The following is a 24,217-nucleotide window of genomic DNA, read 5'->3' as shown; positions in this document are numbered from 1 at the left end:
TAAAATGACTTCGCAGTCGTTCCAGAGGAGGTCACTCATCGCTGTGACTCTCGACTCGTTTAACCTCTTATGTTCTGTTTTTCTTATTTATAGTTAACTAATTAAACATTACTAATTATTTGTATTTATGGCTTCTCAAGTTGTCTTAAGTGTGGCTCTAATCTCCTTAATTGTCCGGACCGATACCGGTCATCGGGACAGCGAAATCTACCAGGCTATGCAAACGGGGGTGTTACATGCAAATGATGCCTCTTCTCCTGCTACTTATGTCTCGGCTCATGGTAATGTTGAATGTGAAGGTACTAGGCTTGGTGAGTCTACAGCTGCTGTGGAACATGGAAGCGAACAAGTTGTTGAACCTGAAATTGAACCTGCAGCTGAAGCCCCTGTTGAGCATGTTAGTGAACAGGTTGTTGAACCTGAAGTTGAACCTGCAGCTGATGTCCTTGTTGAGCATGGTAGTGAACAGGTTGTAGAACCTGAAAGTGAGCCAGCTGTTGAGCCTGAGAGTGAACAGCTTCTGAAACCTGCAGCTGCCTCTACACAGCAAAAAGAAGCCTCTCTAAAGGATCAACAAGAGAGTGCTCCATCTCAACTCTCTGCAGCTGCTGCACCTCCAGCCAAGAAAGGTAAAAAAAGATCTAAGTCTACAGTATCTAATCAATACCAGTCTCTGGCTGCTGCCCTTCAAACCCCATATGATGAGGATGAGCCGCAGAAGCATGAGCATTTGGCTAACCAAGGTTCTCAGCCACCTGCTGCTAAACCTTCCAAGAAGAAGATGGTGCCTTCCAAAGCTACTCAAAGGAGCAAAAGACTAAATGATTAGAACATAATCTGGATTTTTTAGTTTCCTATCTGCATCTTTAGTTTACTAGTATGTTTGCTACTATTATTGACTAATTTTTCAGTTTGCTATTGTTTACCTTACTGCGTTTAAGTTTGGGCTAACTTGATTCTTTTTGGGTTAATATCTCCTGTTTCCTTTTTGGATGATGATAAAAAGGGGGAGAATAGGATGGATATGTGTTTATACTTTCACAAATGGAAGTATGTTTATGTGCATAGGTGGATTCCATATGTTTATGTGTATAGGATGGATATGTGTTTATACTTTGACAAATGGAAGTACTTTGAAAATGGAAGTATGTTTATGTGCATATCAATTTTTTTTGCTTTGTAGAGAATATTGTGAATATCTTATGAACATGCTTTGTAGCATAAATTAAGGGGGAACTGTTATATAGCTGTTGAAAATTATGTGCATATATTTAGGGGGAGTATTTTTCTGCATACTAACTTGCTTGGATATACATAAACTTATGCTCCTTTTTATTGATTCTTGATTGATAATTCAATTGAGTTTTGTCATCATAAAAAAGGGAGAGATTGTTGACCCCGTGTAGCTCAAAATGAGCATTGATTTTGATGATAACAAAACTCAAATAGAATCTATCTAACCCAATTTTAAAGTGATATGTAGATTCTTTCTCTTATTTATAAAGAACCTTTGAAGTTATATCTAAGGAGGAAGAATACTCAAAGGCATCTCAAGATAAATCCAAGATAAGAAAGAACAAGATTATGTAAGCCAAGACTCAAAATAAAGGTATGAAAGTCATAGAGTTAGAAATTGAGTTTTAAGACTTGTGTAAAAAGAATAGATGAAAGTTTAGTCAAATGGAGCTCAAAATTAAATTTTTTCTTTTAATTATTTTATAAAATATTCTCTCATCATGACCTTGGATATTACTATTGGAGTATATATTTTTCTTAAGGTCTAAATCATTTTGTAAAAGATTACAATTTGAAACAGGCATCTGGTAAATTAGTTTGCTAACCTGTTTGCTAAAATATTAGTTTGCTAATGTGTTTGCTAAAACATTAGTTTACTAACTAGTTTACTATTGTTACCAAAATTTCATTAGTTTGCTAAATGATCAGAGTTGCTTAACTTCGCACAAAAAGACAAAATAATGGCTATTTTGCCTAGAACAGAGTGTATAACGTTCCAAAAAAGTTTCAAACAGTTTAAAATGATTTGAGACTATAAATACACATTCTTTACTTCATTTTACACTTGATGAAAGCTTACATTTAAACTCCAACCTTGATTTTTCATTTATTGCTTTCATTTAAGAGCTTTAAAGTCTTTGAGCTACAATTGGCAAATCAACTCATCTCTTCTTTATAGTTTGATTTGTATTGAGTAAGAGTGGGTGCTAAAACATTAAGTTGCATTTAAGAGAGGTTGTACAAGCACCTATTGAAGCTTGAGAGTGTAAGTGCTTGAGATAGCACTTGTCAAGGGTTCAAGCTACCTTGGTAAAAGCTTGGTGTTGAAAAGTTGTAAAGGACTTTTGGTCACTTGCCTTTAAAAGAGCAAATAGTGGAGAGAAGATTCAAAGAGGGTTCTTTGAGAGAGTGGATGTAGGCTAGTTAAGCCGAACCACTATAAAAATTATTGTGTTTGATCTCTTTAATCTTGACCTCCTTACTTTTATGCAATTTAATTTTTATACATGATATTGAATATTGATTGAATAGATTGAGTTGACATACTTGAGGATATGTTGAGTAAGTTGAGAAATTAGTTAAATATTTCGTGATGCATGTTATGTTAAAAATTGCTATAAATATTGATTAAAGCTTGAATTGCAATTTAGGGACACATTATTGAAACACATATTACTTTCATTATATATAAAGGAGCACCTAGTTGAACATAGCCACAATCATTAGGCTACAAGCAAATGTCGAAAAATTATTAAAGTCTAATTCACCCCCCTCTTAGACTATTTTGGGACAACAAGATGCCATGGTGCATACTGCAAAAACAAATACTTAAATCTAAATTTATGGAACTGGAGGAATATCCGTTTTTTGTCAAGTTTCACAAGGGATGTGCAAAGGTATGTGAAAGTATAACAAAGCAAGACAAACATCAAAGTGCGCGAGTATACCTTGGAAGAAATATTGGAGCTAGGTCGAGCTAGTAGGACCCATGAGCGATCCAGATATTGAGCAGCAGCATTTGTTGAAGCAAAATGTGTGGGAATGGGTCTGATCAAGTGATACAGGGAGAATTGAAGGAGAATGATATATTTGAGAGAAGAATAAAACACAACTGTGTGATTGAGTGATCAAGGGAGGATTGAAGGAGCAAAGATAAATTTGAGAAAAGAATATAATACAACTGTTGCCGAATGACATGAGGTAAGAACATTATGTCTACGTGAAAGATTGCAAGTACTGTGTTTATCTTTCTTCATGATGTTTAAAGGTCGAATGAAGTCTTTACCATTAAAATAAAAGAAAAAAAAAAAAAAAAAAAAAGAAGGATGCTGCTAATCATTCAATGAAAGCATATGAGACTACCCCCACTATTGCAGAGGTTGAGTTGCCTCCTACACATTCTACCCGATTGGGTTTGGCATTGAATTTCCCGGTATTCTCTTATGAGATCTTGAATTCAACTGAAAGGGCCTACCACCTTGCAAAGCAAGCGTTCGATGAAGCAATATCAGAGCTTGACAATTCACCTAACCTCAAAAATGTTACCAGCAAGCATTCTGAGTCATCACCTTTAACCCCACTCTCTTGCAAAGCAGCCCCGGAAGCAAGAGTATCCTCTCCAGTGGCATCTCCTCTACCCTCTCCTAGATTCCGATCACATCACATTCATCACCATCATCGCAGTCATCCTCATCCTCTTCAACGAGAGTATCTCTCCATAATTTGCATGACCATACTAACCAGGAGATTCAATGTCAGAGTTCTTATCTTCATATGAAATTTGAACTTTGAAGGTGCCCCTTTTGATTCCATGCAATTCATCATTGTCATTGTCGATGTCCAGCAAGTTGGTATCTATTTGAGCAGAAGACGTTATCAATTAAAGAGATAACAGTGGTCATTGGCGGAAAACGGTCCTCGCGGTCACATGACCATGTGACTAAGGTTTGGTTGAACTGGTATAAGTGTATCCTTTTAAGCAGTTGAATGGTTTCTTTAGACCCAAAAAAAAAATTTAAGGGCTTATTTAATTTTTAGACAATAATTGAAGGGCCAAATGAACCTTTTGCCCATCAATTATTGTAATTTATTTTATATTGACTAAATTATAAGTATAAATTTTATATTATCGCTACCAATTTATAAATGTGATTTCACTTTTAGAGAGAATTTTACCTTATTATTATTATTATTATTATTATTATTATTATTATTATTATTATTATTATTATTATTATCTCCTTAAATATCTCTTATATTAAATCTATTTTCATATATTAATATATAATTTTCATAATATTATTTAAATAATTTCAAATTATTACACACAAATATTATTTGATTGATTTTAATTTTTTAAATACAAGTATATTTTCTTGTTTTATTTTACTTTTTAGTTATATCATTTTTTTAAATTATTTAAGATATTATTTTGATATTTTATATATTCTTAATTCATTTTATATATACTTTTATTAATTTGTCTAATATTGAATTTATTTTTTTTATTATAATTGGTTAATACTAATTATAAATATAAAATATTAATAATTTGAATATTAAAATTAAAAATTAATAAAATCACTTGCTTTTGCACGGGAATTAAGCTAGTACGTGAATAATATTGATGAAAAAGCTGCAGAAACGCCAACCAGGAATTTGTACTGCCACCTGGAAATCGAAAAATTCATGCTTACAATAAATCAAGAAAAAGACATAAAGCTTGAAGACTAAAGAGACCTACAAATTTTACCCACAACTATTCAACTTCTGTTCAGTGATGGGGTCCATTTTTTCTAACATCTCAGCCGTCAGATGATTCATGGAATCTCCTGTTTCACCTCGCCGGAAGAAGGTGCAATTCTCCTCCCCGGAGGGTAGTTTTCTGGTTTTATTCAACTCCAAATTGCTCAAGTTGTCAAAACTACACAAGTTCAAGATTTCATCCACCACACCACATGTTTCTTCTTTCTGAGAAAATGGACATCCCAAGAACTCAGAGAGTTTCCTCAACTGCACTTTGGGCTCTTTCTTGAAGTCTTCGTACTTCAAGAACAATACCCTTTCAGGTTTTTCCAAGCTCAGCTTCCAATAGCCCAAAACATGATCCCAAAATGGCCCGTACAATCTCACACCTCTACAGAACTTATCAAAGGCCTCTTCGAGTGAATTTTCACCCATTTCTTTAGGTTTCCTTAGCTTGTTAGTGAAATGCCAAAGTGACACGAAAGTGTCCTTAGGGTTCCTACACAAGTAAACAAACTTGCAACCAGAGTCCTCCACAGATTTTGAAAGTCACACAAATGGAAAATGGGTTGAAAAAAGCCTTGGAAAGGTGAAGTTGTCGAAGTCGGGGAACTGTGAATCAATGTATTCCATCTCCAGGAAAGGCACCAGCACATGGGGAATGTTGGTGAGCAAGGGGTGTAGTTTAGGTACAGGAAACAGAGCCCGATTCACCAAGGAAAACATTATTGCCTTCAACCAAGTGGTGCCTGATTTAGGAGTGGTGACAAGGAGGATGTCGGTATCATGAGCCTGGAAATATTTTTGGCAAGCTACTACTCCTTGGAGTTGCCTAGTTGTGTGCCAGAAACCTTGATATTGAGTGGAGGTAATATGCAGCCCAGCCTTTTTCAGTGGGTAGTGACATTACCAAGTCCCTTATCTCTTGGGAAAGCTCCTTTTCCTGCAAGTAAGCAGGGAGATCAGGAGAGGATTGAATTGATATGTCAGGCAGAGGTGCAAGAGGTTGAAGTGCTGGCAATTGCTTATGCATGGTAGTGAATAGTGACAAAGTGTACACGGTCTATATTTTTTTTTTCTTTTGGGTTCTATTTTAATACTTGACCTTAAATTCTTTCAATATATAAATTATTGGCTACATCTCTTGCAGTGCGGTGTTTTACGTGTATATTTATGTATTGAATTTACAATGAAATTAGGTAAATTGTTACCTTTACGGGTTATATATTGTCTGGTCCTATAATAACATTTGTAACATTTGTAATCAAATCTTAAATGTTACCTTTACGGGTTATATATTGTCTGGTCAATATGTGAACGATGCAGAAGGTAAAATAACTAAAATATGTGATGATTAATTATTGATTAAATATAAAAAGTTTAAAATATGTGGCAAATAATTATTTATTTATTGTGTTTAATACAATTAATTGCAAATTTAATCATTTTAATACATGTAGGCAAATCTTATCCTATTTATGATTAAAATATTAATTTATTTATGAACAAAATCTTAGCATACAAATGAGAAGATCACACAAGCTTGTCATGTGGGGAAAAAACTCTCTAAATCAATTCATATATTATGTGTGAAAAGTGAGCCAACAACAATTAAGTTTTCCAAATTTAAATTTCTTTATCCTAAAGATCCTCTAATAAGGAGAGGAAAGAATAAATATAATTAATATTCTGTTTAAATTATTAATTTCTAATTATTTAATTAGATTAAGTTCTTCACTTTAATTAGATTTAACTTGGCCTAACTTCATTCAGGGGTTAAAAACATATCATTCACCAAACATGTATCAAATTTGAGTCTCTAATTTTGCTATAAAATTTTTTTTCTTCAATTTAATTATCAAATAATAAATTATAAAATCCATATACGACTTTGAAAGTTTTGATATTCTTTCCCAAATATTTATAAAATTTATCTCATATATATCATTAAATTATAATAGAATATGTTTAAAATTTTTATAGAATTTAAAGTTTTATAATTATATCTAATTATCTTAAATAATTTTCGCTTAAAAATATCTTTATATTATGTGATTTCCAATTACAATTAATTTAACTTAATTAAATCTAATGAAATCACATATATATTTGATTTCAATATAGTTTTGATGCTTGTTAAAGTTAAAATTCTATTTTGTTAGGTTGGACATGGCAATCCAAATAATTTTTATAGTCTGTCCTTAAATTTTATTCTGTGTTTCACTTCAGTCATTTTTAACTTCAATTCGCCGTTAAAAAATCATTGAACTTTAATTTTATTTCACAAAAATCCCTCTAAAATTGTTAGAAGAAAGAATACAAGTAATGAAGGAAAGGATTGTGTATTTGTTTGTATATTTGTCTGTGTTTGATTTACACAGATATTACATCTATTTATACATGAGAATATAAGCTAATTTAGACAAGAATAATAATTGCTATAATTATGCTACACAAATCTCCTATAATCATGCTAATTGCTATAATTATGCTACATAAATCTCCTATAATTATGCTAATTACTGTAATTATGCTAACACCCCCCCCTTCAAACTCAAGGTGGTAGCACAAGTGCCAACTTGAGTTTGCCTAAGAGATCCTGAAAGCGAGCGGGAGGATGCGTCTTGGTGAATATATCAGCTGTTTGGCTGACAGAGGAGACAGGAATCAAACATATGGTGCCATGAGCAACATGATGACGTACAAAATAACAATCAATTTCGATGTGTTTGGTACGCTCATGAAATACATCATTATGAGAAATCTGTATAGCACTTCTTTATCGCAATGAAGCATTGTGGCAGAAGAATGAGTGACACCCAAGTCAGTTCATAACCAAAGTAATTCAGATGTAGCATCAGCAAGAGCACGATATTCAGATTCTGTGCTAGAACGTGCAGCAACAGTTTGCTTTTTGCTACACCAAGAGATCAGAGAATTACTCAAGAAGAAACAATAACCAGTTGTAGAGCGACAATCTGTCAGATCACCAGCCCAATCAGCATCAGAGTAGCCAGATAATACTAGGGAGGAGGTAGCGGAAAAGTGCAAACCATGAAAAAGAGTGCCTTTGATATAACGAAGGATTCGAAGTATTGCAGAGAAATGAGTTGAGCGAGAAGCAGACATAAACTGGGTGACCAGATGAACAACATATGAAATATCAGGTCGAGTAACTGTGAGATAAACAAGACTCCCGACAAGTCAGACAAACAAAGTGGCAAATAATCAAGCGTAAATTAAACAAAGAAAGAAATTGAGACCTTTGAAGATCAAACCAACACCGAAAATGCTTGAGCGAAGTTGGAGGAAGCACCGGTCAGCAAACAGACAAGCCACGCGCTGCCACTTGTCAACGCATGAGAGATCTCCAGAAACCAAAAAGTGGTGCGTGAAGGCCACTAGCACAAAACCCAGCCACCGGATTTTGAGGATCGGCTGAAAACACTACTGTGATCCTTCCTAAGGCAGCAGTGAGACTCAAAGGTCACCGGAACTAGTAACTTTAAACAGAGGCAGAACAGGTTGTAGAGATAGAAGAGAGACCACAGAAACTATAAATAAAAGCTTTACGGCTCTGATACCATGTTAGAAGAAAGAATACAAGTAATGAAGGAAAGCATTGTGTATTTGTCTGTGTCTGATTTACAGAGATATTACATCTATTTATACATGAGAATATGAGCTAATTTAGACAAGAATAATAATTGCTATAATTATGCTACACAAATCTCCTATAATCATGCTAATTGCTATAATTATGCTACATAAATCTCCTATAATCATGCTAATTACTGTAATTATGCTAACAAACATGTTATAGTAGGTTTACAGGTTAGAAAAAACAATGAAATTACATTTTTACTTCATTTTCTCTCACATTAACAGTATGTTTGATACAAAATGGAGGAGAAAAGAAAATAAAGAAACGAAAACATTTTTATTTTTTATTCTTTATTTTCTCTCCTCTGGGAATGGAAGAAAAATAACGAGGAAGGAAATAAAGTTTGTTTTCCCTTGTTTGGAAAGAGATAAGAGGAGAAAGAAAATAATACTATTTCTTTAGATTTACCATTTTGCTTTCAATTTCATAAATTATTTAAAAGTTGAAATGAGCAAACAAGGGTATATAGGTAATTTTCTTTAACCAAGTACACTTTTTCCTTTTAATTAATTTATTTTCTCTCCAAATTAAAGAGAAAAAAAAAATAAAAAATAAACATTATTTTCCTTCCATTTTCAAATAAGAAAAAATGATAATCTTACTTTATTTTTCATAATTTATTTTCCATCCTTTCCCCTCTCCACATATCCAAAAATAAAGCTAAAACAATACTCTCCATTTCAATCACCGTTTAACCTATCATAAAAATATTAATACTATAGTAATTATCTACTTTATAAGAAGAAAGAAAAAAAATTTATTCTTCACCGAAAAGTATTAAAATTATATTTATAAATGTTACATTATAATTTAAAAAAAATTTATTTAAAAATTTACTATTGCATGTTAAAGAAATGTTTTTAAAATTTGATTAAAATCTAAAATTTTTTAATAATAAATTAAAATTAAAAACTAAAAGTGAAAAATAAATTTCATAGGCAAATTATAAACTTTGCCCTTTTCAATCCACCAGTAGCTCTAGCTGATCGGCAAAGTACTAGTTGTGGCATGTTTTTTGAGTGGCAGTATCTTTTCTGGACCAAAAAAAAAAAACAAAAGCAAGTACAATAATTGAGATTATTATTGCAACAGGCAACTGGCCGTGATCTCTTGTATAATCACCAGATTTGACGTCCACATCTCGCTTTGCCACTCCAGCCCCATGTACGTAGATATTACAATTCTTTGGCAGGTGGCATTCAATGGGCAATAACCACTAATTTATATGAATGAAGGAAAATTTTATGTGTTTTTAATAAAATTATTTTTATTTTTATTTTTATAAATATATTATTTATTCAATTTATCTTTTTACTATTTGAACTATTTTAATCTTGTAATTATTATAAAGGAAATTTTCTAGTATTTAAGTTAGTAAAGAAAGATAAAATGAACTATAGAGATTGAATAATTTATAAATTTAAAATTATAGGACTAAGAGCTTATTTGATATTATGATTGAAGGTAAAGATTATTTTTTTTATAAAAAATATTATTTTAAATGTTATTAAAAAAGTAATTTAAAAAATAATATTTATTATTTTAATATTATTATAATTAAATCTTATTAAATTTAATTTTAAATTATTTTTTAATACTTTCTTATATATATTTAAAAAAATATTTTTCTCAAACAAGTTTTAAAAACAATACAAAGCAAGAATTAATTATTAAAATAATATATTTTTAAAAACTATTTACAACCATAATGTAAATATAAAATTATTTATTAAAATAATATTTGCTTAAAAAACGCTTGTTAAAAAAATAGTTTTAAAGGAATGCATTTAACAAAGAAATGGCTAATTAAAAAAACAATTTCATATGTGTCAGTCTAAATGTTTAAAAACTGCCGGTCAAAATAAATTTTTTTAATATATGTTAGATTACTTATAAAAATACCATTTAAAATGATATTTTCTTAAATATATATCAAATTATATCATAACGTATCAAAACAATAGAGCACATGAATTACAAAGAATATATTATTTTTTAACCTCTAAAATTATACATTATTGTTTTATGTTTTAATCTTTAATTTCTTAGCTGCAAAACAAACAAAGGTTTACTATAAAATTATATATTTTTTCATTATGTTTTAATCTTTAACTTTTTTGTCATGACCCGATTCCACGGGTCTGTCCGACACTAGAATTTAGGCCGGTATAAAGCTCTCAAGGCCCATAGTAAGTTTTATTGTTTTCAAATCCATAATCAGTGTTAAAAATTGAGGCCTAAAATGTAAAAAAGATAAAATAAAATAAAATAAAATAAAATATTATATTTTTATTCGAGCCAACCTAACCTGATAACCATCAGAAACTAAAGTTATGAGAGCCTAGCTCAACCCTGATACCATTATTTATAGACTATTTAAATATTATAAAAAATTTTTATTTATTAGTACCAAAAACTAAAATTAACTAAGTCCTAATAAGATCAACGGTACTGCTGGCACATGCGGAGTTCTAAATTACAAATTAAGGAAAAAATAATACAAATGAGTAATTACTGATGAATCTGCGAGAAAAAAAGCAAGTTATTCTAAAAAAAATCCTCTTACAGCCTGAAAAAATAGGGTGAATAGGAGTGAGCGTTCGACTCATAGAGTAAGATATTGATTTTAAATACAATTTCCATAATTATCTAGAGCTAATGCATTCCTAAGTATGAAATACAGCATATACCAAAACATTCAATCAAGTTCAAATAATATTCGCACAAAAAATAATTTGGAGCACTGACACACCTTTGTGTCACATCAATCAAATATATATATATGGGAGCTGATCCCCTACACAGCTCTCTTAATACCAACCTCTGTTAGCGAGATCAACTCAAGTCGAAATTTCTCTTAATAATCCAAATGCGGAGGTCAACGAGATCAACTCAAAGCCATACTCATCCCGACTTATCACAAAAAAGACTGGGCCCCAAGCGAGACTAGCTCAAGTCGATCTGCCCGTCCTATCCATATCCAATACCACACCTTAAGCATGCTGACACACGCACACAGCTCCACATTACCCTAAGGCGATACCCACATCAATTTCATCAAATAATAATATAATACAAAGTGTGCCTAAAAATAGCTATATACATATAATTACAAGTGAATGCATGAGCATGCTTTGTATGTATAATAATATTCAAATTATAAATAAAATCAATATCTACTCATAATACACCGGAGACTACTGTGGCAGCTGAGTGGAGAAAGATGGCTAACCCTAATCACCTAAACAGTTATATTATAAATTTATCAGTACTAACTTTAAAACAAGACTTTAAAGAGATAAAAGACGTTATAATTTATACCGAAAATCCAATACAATTTTTCCTGTACCTAAGACCTACTGAACCTGCAAGGCAACCCAAACAGCACTTCTAAAACCAAAGGCCTCAGGCCCACATCACAACAACATCATACGGCCCCTCTTGAGCCCTTTAAACCAGATAATTCTCAAGTAACTACACAATTCAGCTATAAGGTTTAAAACTAATATTTTTAAAAAATCATCCAAACCAACTTCAAAAATTCTATAAATATGCTCTGCAGTTCTTAACGATGTTATTAAACTATTGTAAAAGGAATTATAATTTTTTGACTTCTCACAAATATTTTCTGAATTTTTATTCTGAACCCAACCTTAGGTAAAATAGGGCATTTGGAGTTCGAATTTATCTATGCCAATTCTAACACTTGGAACGCATCCGGAGCATCTGAAAATGGTGAGAAGCACTGTAGTGTTGACTCACTTTCAAAGTGGATGTGGCAACCCATGTGTCTGTCCTAAAAATTTAATTCCGATCATCAGTGAAATTTTCTCAAAATGAAAATACCTACGTAAAACTCACAATACCAAAAGTTAAAATATAATTTTTATTTAAAAATTCAGAATGTTAAATTTTTAAATTAAATTATAGTTTGGCATCTAAAATTTAAAATTGTTTGAATTATTATTTTATGAAACAATAATTAGAGCCTATTGCTATCAAGAATTAGAGCCCTAAATATTCTTAAACTTATTTATTGATTTTTTTTATTAGAATTCAAATTTTTATTTCATAAATTTATAAACTATTTTGATACAATTAAATTAAAATTTATTAAATTATTATTTTTGGGTGTGTTAAAAGCCATAAACTTTAATAATTTAATGACAATAAAAATTATTTGACAAAAAAAATACACTTACTTTTATCATCTCTCTTTTTCAATTAAAAAAATGCTTAGTGCCGGTTTATTAATGATTTTTAAGTAGATTTAGTCGATTACATTATTTATATATTAAATTATTTTTATTATTCTATAATATTTATATTTATTTATAATTATATTATTATAAATAATTTTATTGACTTAATATAAATATTTTTCTTGTTTAATAAAAAGATGAAATCATTTTCAAATTTTTAATTCCAAAAATCCTTTTTCTTTTTCCAGCCCCTTTATCTTCCTTGTACTAATCAACTGGCGTTCTATATGTAATTTTTCTTGTCGAGTGATGTGACAATACATCGGATCTTGAAATAGCCTGTTTTTTTTTCTCAATGGAAAAGATAAACAATGACTTATTAGCACTAACAAATCATTGTTAAAATTATCATAATTTTAATAAAAATTATTATTAAAATTATAAAGTCTTTATTTTTATATAAGTCACACATACCCAATCCATAACCGATATAGAATCCTGAAGAATCAGTTCATAAGACATGCTTACTAACTCGCGAACCTCAACTCACATCTACACCGAAAATAAGACTTCTCACTTATTTTCATTCACAAGATTTCATTCTTTTTTTTACGTAAAAAAGACAAATGATGACTCATTGACAGAAATGAACCGCTGTTAAAATAATAATAAATTTAATAAAATCATTGTTCTCATATAAGCCGCGAACACACTTAATTCACAATTAATATGAGATCCCGAAGGATCTTAAACCACCAGCTGAATTAGTTTTTTTGTGTAAAATTGCTGTCAATGCTCTTGAAAACGCTAATTAATGTTTTCTATGTAAAACTATTGCTCGTATCAAATGATGTGATAACACACTAAAACGCCATTTTAACTAGCAATTTGTAAGCAACACATTATTTTAGTAAATTGTTTGAATTTAATATTATTATGATAAATAATTTTTAAAACCATATTATTTTTAATAATTAATCTGTCAAACAAAGCTTAAATAGTTTTATTATTCAAATTATAACAGACTAAATAATTAAATAGAAAAAAATTTACTTTCAAGTAATAGTAAAAATTAAATAGTTTTATGAACTAAAAATAAGAGAATTAAATATTTTTTTAAATAGAGAATTAAATAGTTAATTTTATTAAAATATAAAAATTAAATAATAATTTTTACAATTATAAATTAGTATTTGAGAAATACTTTGATACCAAGATAAGCCGGGAGCCCTTACCACACATATAATGAACTCATGCTATGCCTCTTCCCTCTCCATAGATACTCTCTGGCTGTGCCCTTTTGTTCATTATATATGTGATAACGGGACCGTCGCACCTTAATGTCAAAACAAAGATATTTCTGATACACAGGTTCCTCTTAAAGAGGCAAATGTAGAGCATACGTATCTCTGATTATAAGAGTATGATACACGTTCAAAGGTTTTCGGAGAGAAGGAGAAGAGTTTAGAAAGCCATAGAAGAGAACTTTAGAGAATATTATTGAAAGGGAACTAAGTCTGATTACAACTGAAGAGAGCAACTCTTTATATAGGCGAGGAGGCTCTTTAACATTACAGACAACCGGTTAGAAACTGGCTACCGACACTCTTAAAGCAACATAAAGGAAAGCAAAATAAAGACAGACACATTATTACATTATTGACTGACAAACTTTAACTTTTATCATGGAGTGGTGGACAGATTGAGGTTGTCAAAGTCGAAGTTATCAGAGTCGATTTTAAAAAAGTCCTTTGGCCACTGTCTGTGTATAGGAGATAGTGGGTTAGCACTTTGAATGGCATCTTGTGACTCTGTGTCCATTGGATCCTGGGAATCCTGCCACATGGGATGGGTCCAGTCAATAGGCTCATCAGTGAGAGATTGGATGGGACCAAGTGATGTACAATTCACATGGGGAGGTACCAGACAATAATAGCTGTTGATTTCACAAAGATATTCAGCTAGTTGTTTTCTCAAGGGTCCCATGGCCTCTTTGTCAATAATTGATCCCACGTAAGTGCTCCACTCGTATTCAGTATTCTGGGTCCAGAGGAGTCCATCGGACCTTCTAGAGAAAGGCCTGTGAAAAATGAACATGGTTCTGATGTTGGGCTGAGTAGCGATGGGCCTGTCTTCTATTCCATGGATGTCTAAGATGCACTTCAGACTATAGCGCCATGCTGAAATGGGCTTGAACCATTCCAGAAATCTGGACAGGAGAGTTCTGTTGGTGTTGTTCACAACATATTGATACAGGGCCATGAGTGAGAATTATATCCCTGTAGAATAGAGAGTAACCATGCACCAGAGGAGCCATAGTTCTTCCAGGATGAGTTCTCTGCCAGGGTGGATACTGAAACAGGTGAGAAAAGGGTTGTTAGGGATAAAGACAGTCGAGAAGGGGAGTAATCCCCTTAGGGTGTTTCTTGCACTCAGGTAGTGCAAGTAGTGAAACAGATGATCCCTTGCGAACTTAGCCATTTTTGTGATAGGCTGATTTGGTGAGCATCTGGGAGGAAAACTGTCTGGAGTAGGAACTAGGAAATTGTGCATTGGAGAAGGAGTATGTGGAGAGGATGAAGATGATGCCATGAGGATCAAGGGGAGTGTAGAGGAAGATTGGATTAGGTGGAGGGTTTTTGGCCTGAATAGGAGGTCAGGAACCAAGTTGTGCTTCCTTTTGATATGCTGGACTGTGAATTTATACTTGGCGAACCAGTCTTTAAGCCTCAGTAATTGTGGTTCAGGAAGAGACTTGTTTTTGAAGTCTAGAACCTTTGGGAAGGATGAGCTGTCCATGACTACAGTGAAATTGTGGCTAATCAAATGAAATTCGAATTTCTTTATTCCATTTTTGACAGCTAATATCTCTTTGTAGACTGAATGATAATGTTTCTGAGGCTGTGGGAACTCTCCACTAGCATGTCCGCAGATATGCTTTTCTTCTTGAATTTCTTCGATGAGGACTGCACTCCAGTGGGTGTCACTAGCATCAGTCTGAAGGATGCGGTGTCCAATGTTGAGAATCTTTAGTGGTGGCGGGTTTAAAGCCACTTCTTTTAATTTTTTGACTACACATGTCTGTTCTTCCCTCCATGGTGGGGCATCCTTTTTAAGCATTTTTGACAGCTGACAGGTGTGGGCGGCCACATGCGGGATAAACTTCCTGATGTAATTGATAATACCAAGGAACTGTTGTATTTGTTTTATTGTCAAGTCCTTATCAGGAAACTTCAGTAATTCTTCTGCAATGTGAGATCCCGGTTGGTATTTTCCATCCTTGAATTTCATTCCAAGGAAGTCGATGTCAATTTGGGCCAGTGAGCTCTTCTTTTCTGATAGCATAATTCCATAGGAATCCACCAATTGTTGAAATGTGGAGAGGAGTGTCCTATGGGCCGTAACATCTTTGGAGAAGAGAAGGATATCGTCTATATAAATAAGAGCACTATGTAGTATGGGCTCGAATATCCTTGTCATGGCTTTTTGGAAAACTGATGGGGCCGTCTTAAGACCGAATGGAAGGACTGTCCATTGGTATTGGGCCGTAGGAATGCAGAAAGCAATTTTGGGCCTATCAGAGGGGTTAATACCCAATTGCCAAAAACCAGCTTTAAGATCAAACTTGGAGAAGATATGGGCTTCGTGTAGTTGAGTGAACAAGGCTTCAGGCTTTGATAATGGGAACTTGTCATCTTGGAGGAAATGATTCAGAAGCTTGTAATCTATGACAAGTCTTTTTTTCCCTCTTAGTCGTTCCGATCTTTTTTCAACATAAAAGGCCTGGCAGGCCCATTGGAAGGAAGTGGGTTCTATGAGGCCTTGTTGGAGAAGCTGTTTGCACTCTTCTTGGGCTAGAGCCAAGTCTGTAAGATTCATTCCCGGGTGTGATGCCTTTGTCAGATTGATATCTTCATTGAGTTTGAATGGAAAACTGACAAAGAATTCCGGGTTTTTCCATAGGGGGTGGTGATGGTGAAAATGTGCATGGAAATCAGCACAGGACCTTAAGAGGAGCTCCTTGTGCTCTTGGAATTCAGCTGAGGCATCAGCCAGAGAATATAACCTTGGGATGTATAAATGGTGAAAATTCCTCTTATATTTCAATCTGTGGGAGGATCTTCAAATGCTTCGTCTGTTGATACAAGTCAAAGCCTATCGCCAGATCCTTGTCGTGAAGATCCGGCAGATGACCCTAGTCCAGAGGATACAAGTGGGGAAGAACTGGATTCCAATTGGATGCTTAGTGATGAGGCTAGTTTTGAAAACATTTTCATCTGCAGCCTTAAAGTATTCTTCGTGAGCGACCCAGTATTCTGAGGGTAAGATGACTGGGTTCATCATGCTTTTGTGAGCCCTAGTATCCAGGAAGCCAATGGCACTAATGGGCCGTTCATACTTGCTGGGAAGAATACGAATCGGGACTAAAGGAATTGGAATAGTGTCTGGGCCATAAGTGGATTTGGAGGATTGGATATGTTGGGCCAAGTAAGACGGGTAATGGGCTTCAGTATCTGAACTGAATTCTTCTGAAGTGAATGAGTAATCTTCTTCTGATCCAGTATCTACTCCAAGGGCAAAGACTGTATCTTCATCGGGCTCATCCTGTTCAGAGAACAGGGATTCAACATCATCATGCTCCAGGGAGATGTGAGAAGCCTGCTGTATGTGTTGTAATAGCTTAACTACCTTATTGGGGTTTTTTAGGCAGTTCTTGACATAATGACCTCGATTGCCACAGACATAATACCTGTCATACTTCTTTGTACGCGTTCTTTTCTTTCGAAAGTATCTGACCGACTTTCTTCCTTTCTTTTGCTTGAAAGGGGGTTTGAACCCAGAGAGATGCTTCTTGTAATGTGCTTTCTTCTTTGGCTTGCATTCACAGTTCTTTTCCTTGCATTTAATGGCAAGGTGAGACTTCTGGCATACATTCTTCAAAGCTTTGCTGTTGTCAATGATATCTTTGAACAATTTCTGTTGTTCGCACATTTTGTCCAGACAGGCCAGAGTCATTTGATGAATTTTCCCCATAATGATAGCATTCATTGCTCTTCTGGTAGCAGCAATACTTTTGTGGAGTTCTGGTTGTAATGCTTCTGGTAAGGAGGCAATATAGGTATGCCTAAGGTTGATATCATTGTAACCATTAAGCAGATAATAACGTTGAGTCATGCGCTGGTAGTGTTTTTCAATGTCTGATCTTTTTAAAGAACAGCAGCGCATATCAAAGAACTCTTGTCTTAACTGCTTGCTGTATAAGGATGCATCTCTGAGAAACTCAGCAAAGAGAGCGTTGACTGCTTGTAAGGGAGTCAGGTGGCAAAATTGAGCTTTCTAATATTCTCCAATGGAGGAAAACCAATCTTGCAATGTGCCAATGGTTCGAGAGATGAATTCTCTGAGTATAGTGTGGGAGTCAGCACCTTTCCTGAGCATTTGGATATCAAGCCAAGCTTTAAATTCTGCAAGGCGATCTCTCCACTTTGATGGGGGAATATCATCTAAGGTGAACCATGGGCCTGAACTAGGCTTGGTCTGTTGTGGAGCCCCTGGTAGTCCAAAATCTAGAATTGGTTCATCATCAGGGATCTCAACATGAGGGTCTTGAGGAGGCCCTATAGGGCCTGTAGTGCCACTGGTAGAATCTGTGGTTGGTGAAGGACCTGTTTGGGAGGCTGTTGGCTGAGGATCAGCCATGAGCAGTGTCGTGATATCCATTCGTCCATCTTCACTGTCATCAGACGAGTCATCAGAAAAATCTTCTTCTGGTTCTGGCTCAGAGGGTATGGACACCATATGCTGAGGAGGATGATCAGAATACATTTTGTCATTCCTTTTATCAATTTTCCTTTTTGAAGGATGAGATTCTTCCGAGGAAGATGGACTCTTTGGCTCATATTCGGCAGGTGTTGGAGTAGTTTTGAACAAATGAGACGGGTGGTATGTTGGAGGTGGTTCATATGAATAGTTAAAAGGTTCAAAAGGGGAGTAAGCAGGTTCAGGAGTAGGAAGAAAATGATTAGGAGTTGTTTGAGCAGAGAAAGGGCTGAATGGGCTGTAAGAGACCGGAGCTTCTGTGGGCTTATGCAAGTCTGCCTCAACTTGGGCCAACTGTTTTTTCAGCCTTCTTATCTCCTGTTCCTTTTTGTTGAATTCTACACCAAATCTCCGTTGTTAGATCAAAGCCTTCAGATCTCTATCAAGCTGGGTAATTCTGCTTTGTAAGTCCTTGTACATGTTTTGGGCAAAAGCAGTGAAGGAGTCAATCTTTTGATCAACATGCTGAGTTCTGATGAGGACCTGGTCAATCTTGGAATCAATATGCTGTAGTGCCTTATTCTGGACAGCAGCATTCTTGGTTTGCCAGTTCAAAACTTCTTCAGCTTGAGTGATCGGGGTTGTCTGACCTTCACTCTTAATCTTAGTTGAGTGAATGAAAGGTCTGGTGGAGATTTTGGTCTGCTGGTCGGTCTGTTGTGCTAATGGAGGAAAATCTGCTTCATAAGAGGTAGGTGAGAACATCATGCAGGGTTGCACCAAAGGCAGTGAAGTCGGAGGGAAAGAAACTGGTTTGAGAGGAGGTAGTTTCTTTTCTTCCTTTCTGGTGATCTCAAGGGCAAGCTCATAGATGGGAAGAGGCTTCTTCTGCTTGGTTTCCTCATGGATACCAATCCATGGGCTACTATCTGGATAGTCTCTTCTGAGAACTTGTTGTGACTTGCAAGAGGCTTTTCTTGTTTGTTTGGTGAGCTTCCTCCAATTTTTGTCAGACAGAGGATGGTCATATTCATTTTCCCAATAATTGTCACGACAATCACAATCTTCGTCGCATGCTCCAGAACCTGGGAGATCCCAGGGGCAGTGACCATCTATTTTCTGAGGATAGATGTAATGATTATCTGGTGTTACTACTCCAATGGGATAGTCGTCTTGCTCCTTTTCTAATGGCTGGACCATCATGGTCTGGAATACAAGCAAGGATCCTGTAAAATGCCGTGGTGGCTGGAAGGAAGTCTGTACTGTTCCATCAGGATTCTTTCTGAAAAAAGATTCTGTGATCTGGATTGGTTGAGATTTTGAATGGAGCCTTTCGTAGTTGGTTAACCAATCCTTTGGGATGAGCTGTTCAAGCTCATTTCTAGGCAGTTGCCTAGGTATCTGAACAATTGTTGAAGTTGTTTCAGTGTCTGCTAGTACAAGCAGAGCATCATTTGATACAGATGGCTGAGATAAATCTACTGCATGATCTTGCAGCCGGTAGATAATCGGGTGGTGTAACGTAGCCATCATGGAAGATGTGACTTGGGCTGCACCCGTGAGTTGGATTTGGACTTTTAAAGCAGTGCTGAGATGTGAATCTCTAAGGGAAAAATTGTAGTTAGGGAAAAACGTCAATACCACACTTTCTGCATGCAAAGTGGTAAGACATGTCCCTATCACTGCATGTTCATACTGTAAAAACCTCGTATCGAGGAGTGATACTCTTGCTGTTACTGAAAGTCCTCGTCGTCCATGTAGACTGAGGATAAGTCGAACGGTTCCAAAGTGAAGATGAGAAAACCCTTCTTGTCTCTATCTGGGGATGAGCTGAGGAGGGATTTCTAAGGTTACGTACTGTTCAACAGATGAACTCTGGAGAGAGCATTGATCCATTCTGGAGGCCTGAACATATTCTTTTGACAAAGATATTCTGGAAGAAATGAGAGATCTGATAGATCTGGCAAAAAATCCAGATCATTTGTAGATGTTGTATGGACTGAGAAGAGGAAGAAGATATTCTCCAACCTGAGCATCTTCAGGTAAGGTGGATATTTCCACGAGATTATCAATTCTGAAGGATAGTGTTCTTCGAAGTGGTGAAAAAAAAGAAATAGAAGAAGTGAGGTTAACAATCTCAGAGGGAGAAGGGGTTTGAAGATGAGTTTCAGAAACAGGGTTAGGTGTTTGACAAGCCATGTTTGGTACGTGGCGCTGTGACTAGAGATCACTATCCCTTCTAGGAAGGAATCAAGCAGTTACTAGTTTCCAGCCGATATACCAAGATAAGAGAAGATGGCAGAAAACAGTGATACAGAAATTAAGAGAAATACCGGAGTTTGAAAATTTCTCTCCTACTCACCAGTGAAGTATGTATAATACAAACATAATCAGGCTCTGATACCACAGTACTGGGGGACTGACCTTATGAGGAATTTGGTGCGCTTATCGAGCAGGATATCCTTTTCGAGCCGAGTGGTATCAGAGCCTCGTAACGGCCTGGATTTGCCCTTGAGGTCCCGGGTTCGAATGCCTGCCCTGTAAATGTTAAGCACTGCGCGCAAGCATAGCATGGTGGGTTAGTACTGGGGGACCGACCTTATGAGGAATTTGGTGCGCTTACCGAGCACGCTTGCGCGTAGTGCTTAACATTTACAGGGCAGACATTCGAACCCGGGACCTCAAGGGCAAACCCAAGCCGTTACGAAGCTCTGATACCAAGATAAGCCGGGAGCCCTTACCACACATATAATGAACTCATGCTATGCCTCTTGCAAGTCACAACAAGTTCTCAGAAGAGACTATCCAGATAGTAGCCCATGGATTGGTATCCATGAAGAAACCAAGCAGAAGAAGCCTCTTCCCATCTATGAGCTTGCCCTTGAGATCATCAGAAAGGAAGGAAAGAAACTACTTCCTCTCAAACCAGTTTCTTCCCCTCTGACTTCACTTCCTTTGGTGCAACCCTGCATGATGTTCTCACCTACCTCTTATGAAGCAGATTTTCCTCCATTAGCACAACAGACCAAAATTTCCACCAGACCTTTCATTCACTCAACTAAGGTTGATAGTGAAGGTCAGACAACTCCGATCACTCAAGCTGAAGAAGTTTTGAACTGGCAAACCAAGAATGCTGCTGTCCAGAATAAGACACTATAGCGTATTGATTCCAAGATTGACCAGGTCCTCACCAGGACTCAGCATGTTGATCAAAAGATTGACTCATTCACTGCTTTTGCCCAAAACATGTACAAGGACTTACAAAGCAGAATTACCCAGCTTGATAGAGATCTGAAGGCTTTGATCCAACAACGGAGATTTGGTGTAGAATTCAACCAAAAGGAATAGGAGATAAGAAGGCTGAAAAAACAGTTGGCCCACGTTGAGGCAGACTTGCATAAGCCCACAGAAGCTCCGATCTCTTACAGCCCATTCAGCCCTTTCTCTGCTCAAACAACTCCTAATCCTTTTCTTCCTACTCCTAAACCTGCTTACTCCCCTTTTGGACCTTTTAACTATTCATATGAACCACCTCCAACATATCACCCGTCTCCTTTGTTCAAACCTACTCCAACACCTGCCAGATATGAGCCAAAGAATCCATCTTCCTCGGAAGAATCTCATCCTCCAAAAAGGAAAATTGATAAAGGGAATGACAAAATGTATCCTGATCCTCCTCCTTAGCATATGGTGTCCATACCCTCTGAGCCAGAACCAGAAGAAGATTCTTCTGATGACTCGTCTGATGACAGTGAAGATGGACGAATGGATATCATGACACTGCTCATGGCTGATCCTCAGCCAACAGCCTCCCAAACAGGTCATTCACCAACCACAGATTCTTCCAGTGGCACTACAGGCCCTACAGGGCCTCCTCAAGACCCTTATGTTGAGATCCTTGATGATGAACTAATTCTAGATTTTGGACTACCAGGCGCTCCACAACAGACCAGGCCCAGTTCAGGCCCATGGTTCACCATAGATGATGTTCCCCCATCAAAGTAGAGAGATTGCCTTGCAAAATTTAAAGCTTGGCTTGATGTCCAAATGCTCCGGGAAGGTGCCGACTCCCACACTATACTCAGAGAATTCATCTCTTGAACTGTTGGCACATTGCAAAATTGATTTTCCTCCATTGGAGAATATCAGAAAGCTCAATTTTGCCACCCGACTCCCTTACAAGCAGTCAATGCTCTCTTTGCTGAGTTTCTCGGAGATGCATCCTTATACATTAAGCAGTTAAGACAAGAGTTCTTTGATATGCGCTGCTGTTCTTTAAAAAGATCAGACATTGAAAAACACTACCAGCGCATGACTCAACGTTATTATCTGCTTAATGGTTACAATGATGTCAATCTTAGGCATACCTATATTGCCTCCTTACCAGAAGCATTACAACCAGAACTCCACAGAAGTATTGCTGCTACCAGAAGAGCAATGAATGCTATCACTATAGGGGAAATCCATCAAATGACTTTGGTCTGTCTGGACAAAATGTGCGAACAACAGAAATTGTTCAAAGATATCATTGACAACAGCAAAGCTTTGAAGAATGTATGCTAGAAGTCTCACCTTGCCATTAAATGCAAGGAAAAGAACAGTGAATGCAAGCCAAAGAAGAAAGCACATTACAAGAAGCATTTCTTTGGGTTCAAACCCCCTTTCAAGCAAAAGAAAGGAAGAAAGTCAGTCAGATACTTTCGAAAGAAAAGAACGGGTACAAAGAAGTCTGATAGGTGCTATGTCTGTGGCAATCGAGGTCATTATGCCAAGAACTGCCCAAAAAACCCCAATAAGGCAGTTAAGCTATTACAACACATATAGCAGGCTTCTCACATCTCCCTGGAGCATGAAGGTGTTGAATCCCTGTTCTCTGAACAGGATGAGCCCGATGAAGATACAGTCTTTGCCCTTGGAGTAGACACTGGATCAAAAGAAAATTACTCATTCACTTCAGAAGAATCCAGTTCAGATACTGAAGCCCATTACCCGTCATACCTGGCCCAACATATCCAATCCTCCCAATCCACTTATGGCCCAGACACTATTCCAATTCCTTTAGTCTCGATTCATATTCTTCCCAGCAAGTATGAACGGCCCATTAGTGTCATTGGCTTCCTGGACACCGGGGCTCACAAAAGCGTGATGAACCCAGCCATCTTACCCTCAGAATACTGGGTCGCTCATGAAGAATACTTTAATGCTGCAGATGAAAATGTTTTCAAAACTAGCCTCATCACTAAGCATCCAATTGGAATCCAATTCTTCCCCACTTGTATCCTCTGGACTAGGGTCATCGGGTTGGAACTTCCTGACAAGGATCTGCTGATAGGCTTTGACTTGTATCAACAGGCTAAGTATTTGAAGATCCTCCCCACAGGATTGAAATATAAGAGGAATTTTCAGCCATTTACTTCTGTCCCAAGGTTATATTCTCTGGCTGATGCCTCAGCTAAATTCCAAGAGCACAAGGAGCTCCTCTTAAGGTCCTGTGCTGATTCCCATGCACATTTTCACCATCACCACCCCCTATGGAAAAACCCGGAATTCTTTGTCAGTCTTCCATTCAAACTCAATGAAGATATCAATCCGATAAAGGCATCACACCCAGGAATGAATCATACAGACTTGGCTCTAGCCCAAGAAGAGTGCAGACAGCTTCTCCAACAAGGCCTCATAGAATCCACTTCCTCCCAATGGGCCTACCAGGCCTTTTATGTTGAAAAAAGATCGAAACGACTAAGAGGGAAGAAAATACTTGTCATAGATTACAAGCCTCTGAATCATTTCCTCCAATATGACAAGTTCCCATTACCAAAGCCTGAAGCCT

At 36.0% G+C, this 24,217-nt stretch overlaps 2 protein-coding genes and 1 pseudogene across 2 annotated transcripts; 2 read left to right on the top strand and 1 right to left on the bottom strand.

The window, feature by feature from the left end:
• Window positions 1-217: 217 nt before the first annotated feature.
• LOC131182966 (uncharacterized) lies at window positions 218-829 on the top strand. The gene has a single exon (XM_058152516.1). The coding sequence runs from the start codon at window positions 218-220 to the stop codon at window positions 827-829; it is 612 nt and encodes a 203-aa protein (XP_058008499.1).
• Window positions 830-3,486: 2,657 nt separating this feature from the next.
• Window positions 3,487-5,794, bottom strand: LOC110670834 (cytosolic sulfotransferase 12-like; annotated as a pseudogene).
• Window positions 5,795-21,138: 15,344 nt separating this feature from the next.
• Window positions 21,139-22,071, top strand: LOC131182965 (extensin-2-like). Its single transcript, XM_058152512.1, has 2 exons — window positions 21,139-21,463; window positions 21,779-22,071. Exons 1-2 carry the CDS (start codon window positions 21,139-21,141, stop codon window positions 22,069-22,071), a joined length of 618 nt encoding a protein of 205 aa, XP_058008495.1.
• The last annotated feature ends 2,146 nt before the right edge of the window (window positions 22,072-24,217 follow it).

The sequence above is a fragment of the Hevea brasiliensis genome, chromosome 9 (genome assembly GCF_030052815.1).
Source record: "Hevea brasiliensis isolate MT/VB/25A 57/8 chromosome 9, ASM3005281v1, whole genome shotgun sequence".
NCBI classification, from domain to species: domain Eukaryota; kingdom Viridiplantae; phylum Streptophyta; class Magnoliopsida; order Malpighiales; family Euphorbiaceae; genus Hevea; species Hevea brasiliensis.
The sequence above is the reverse complement of the archived record's forward strand: the minus strand, read 5'-3'. Positions and strand labels throughout refer to the sequence as shown.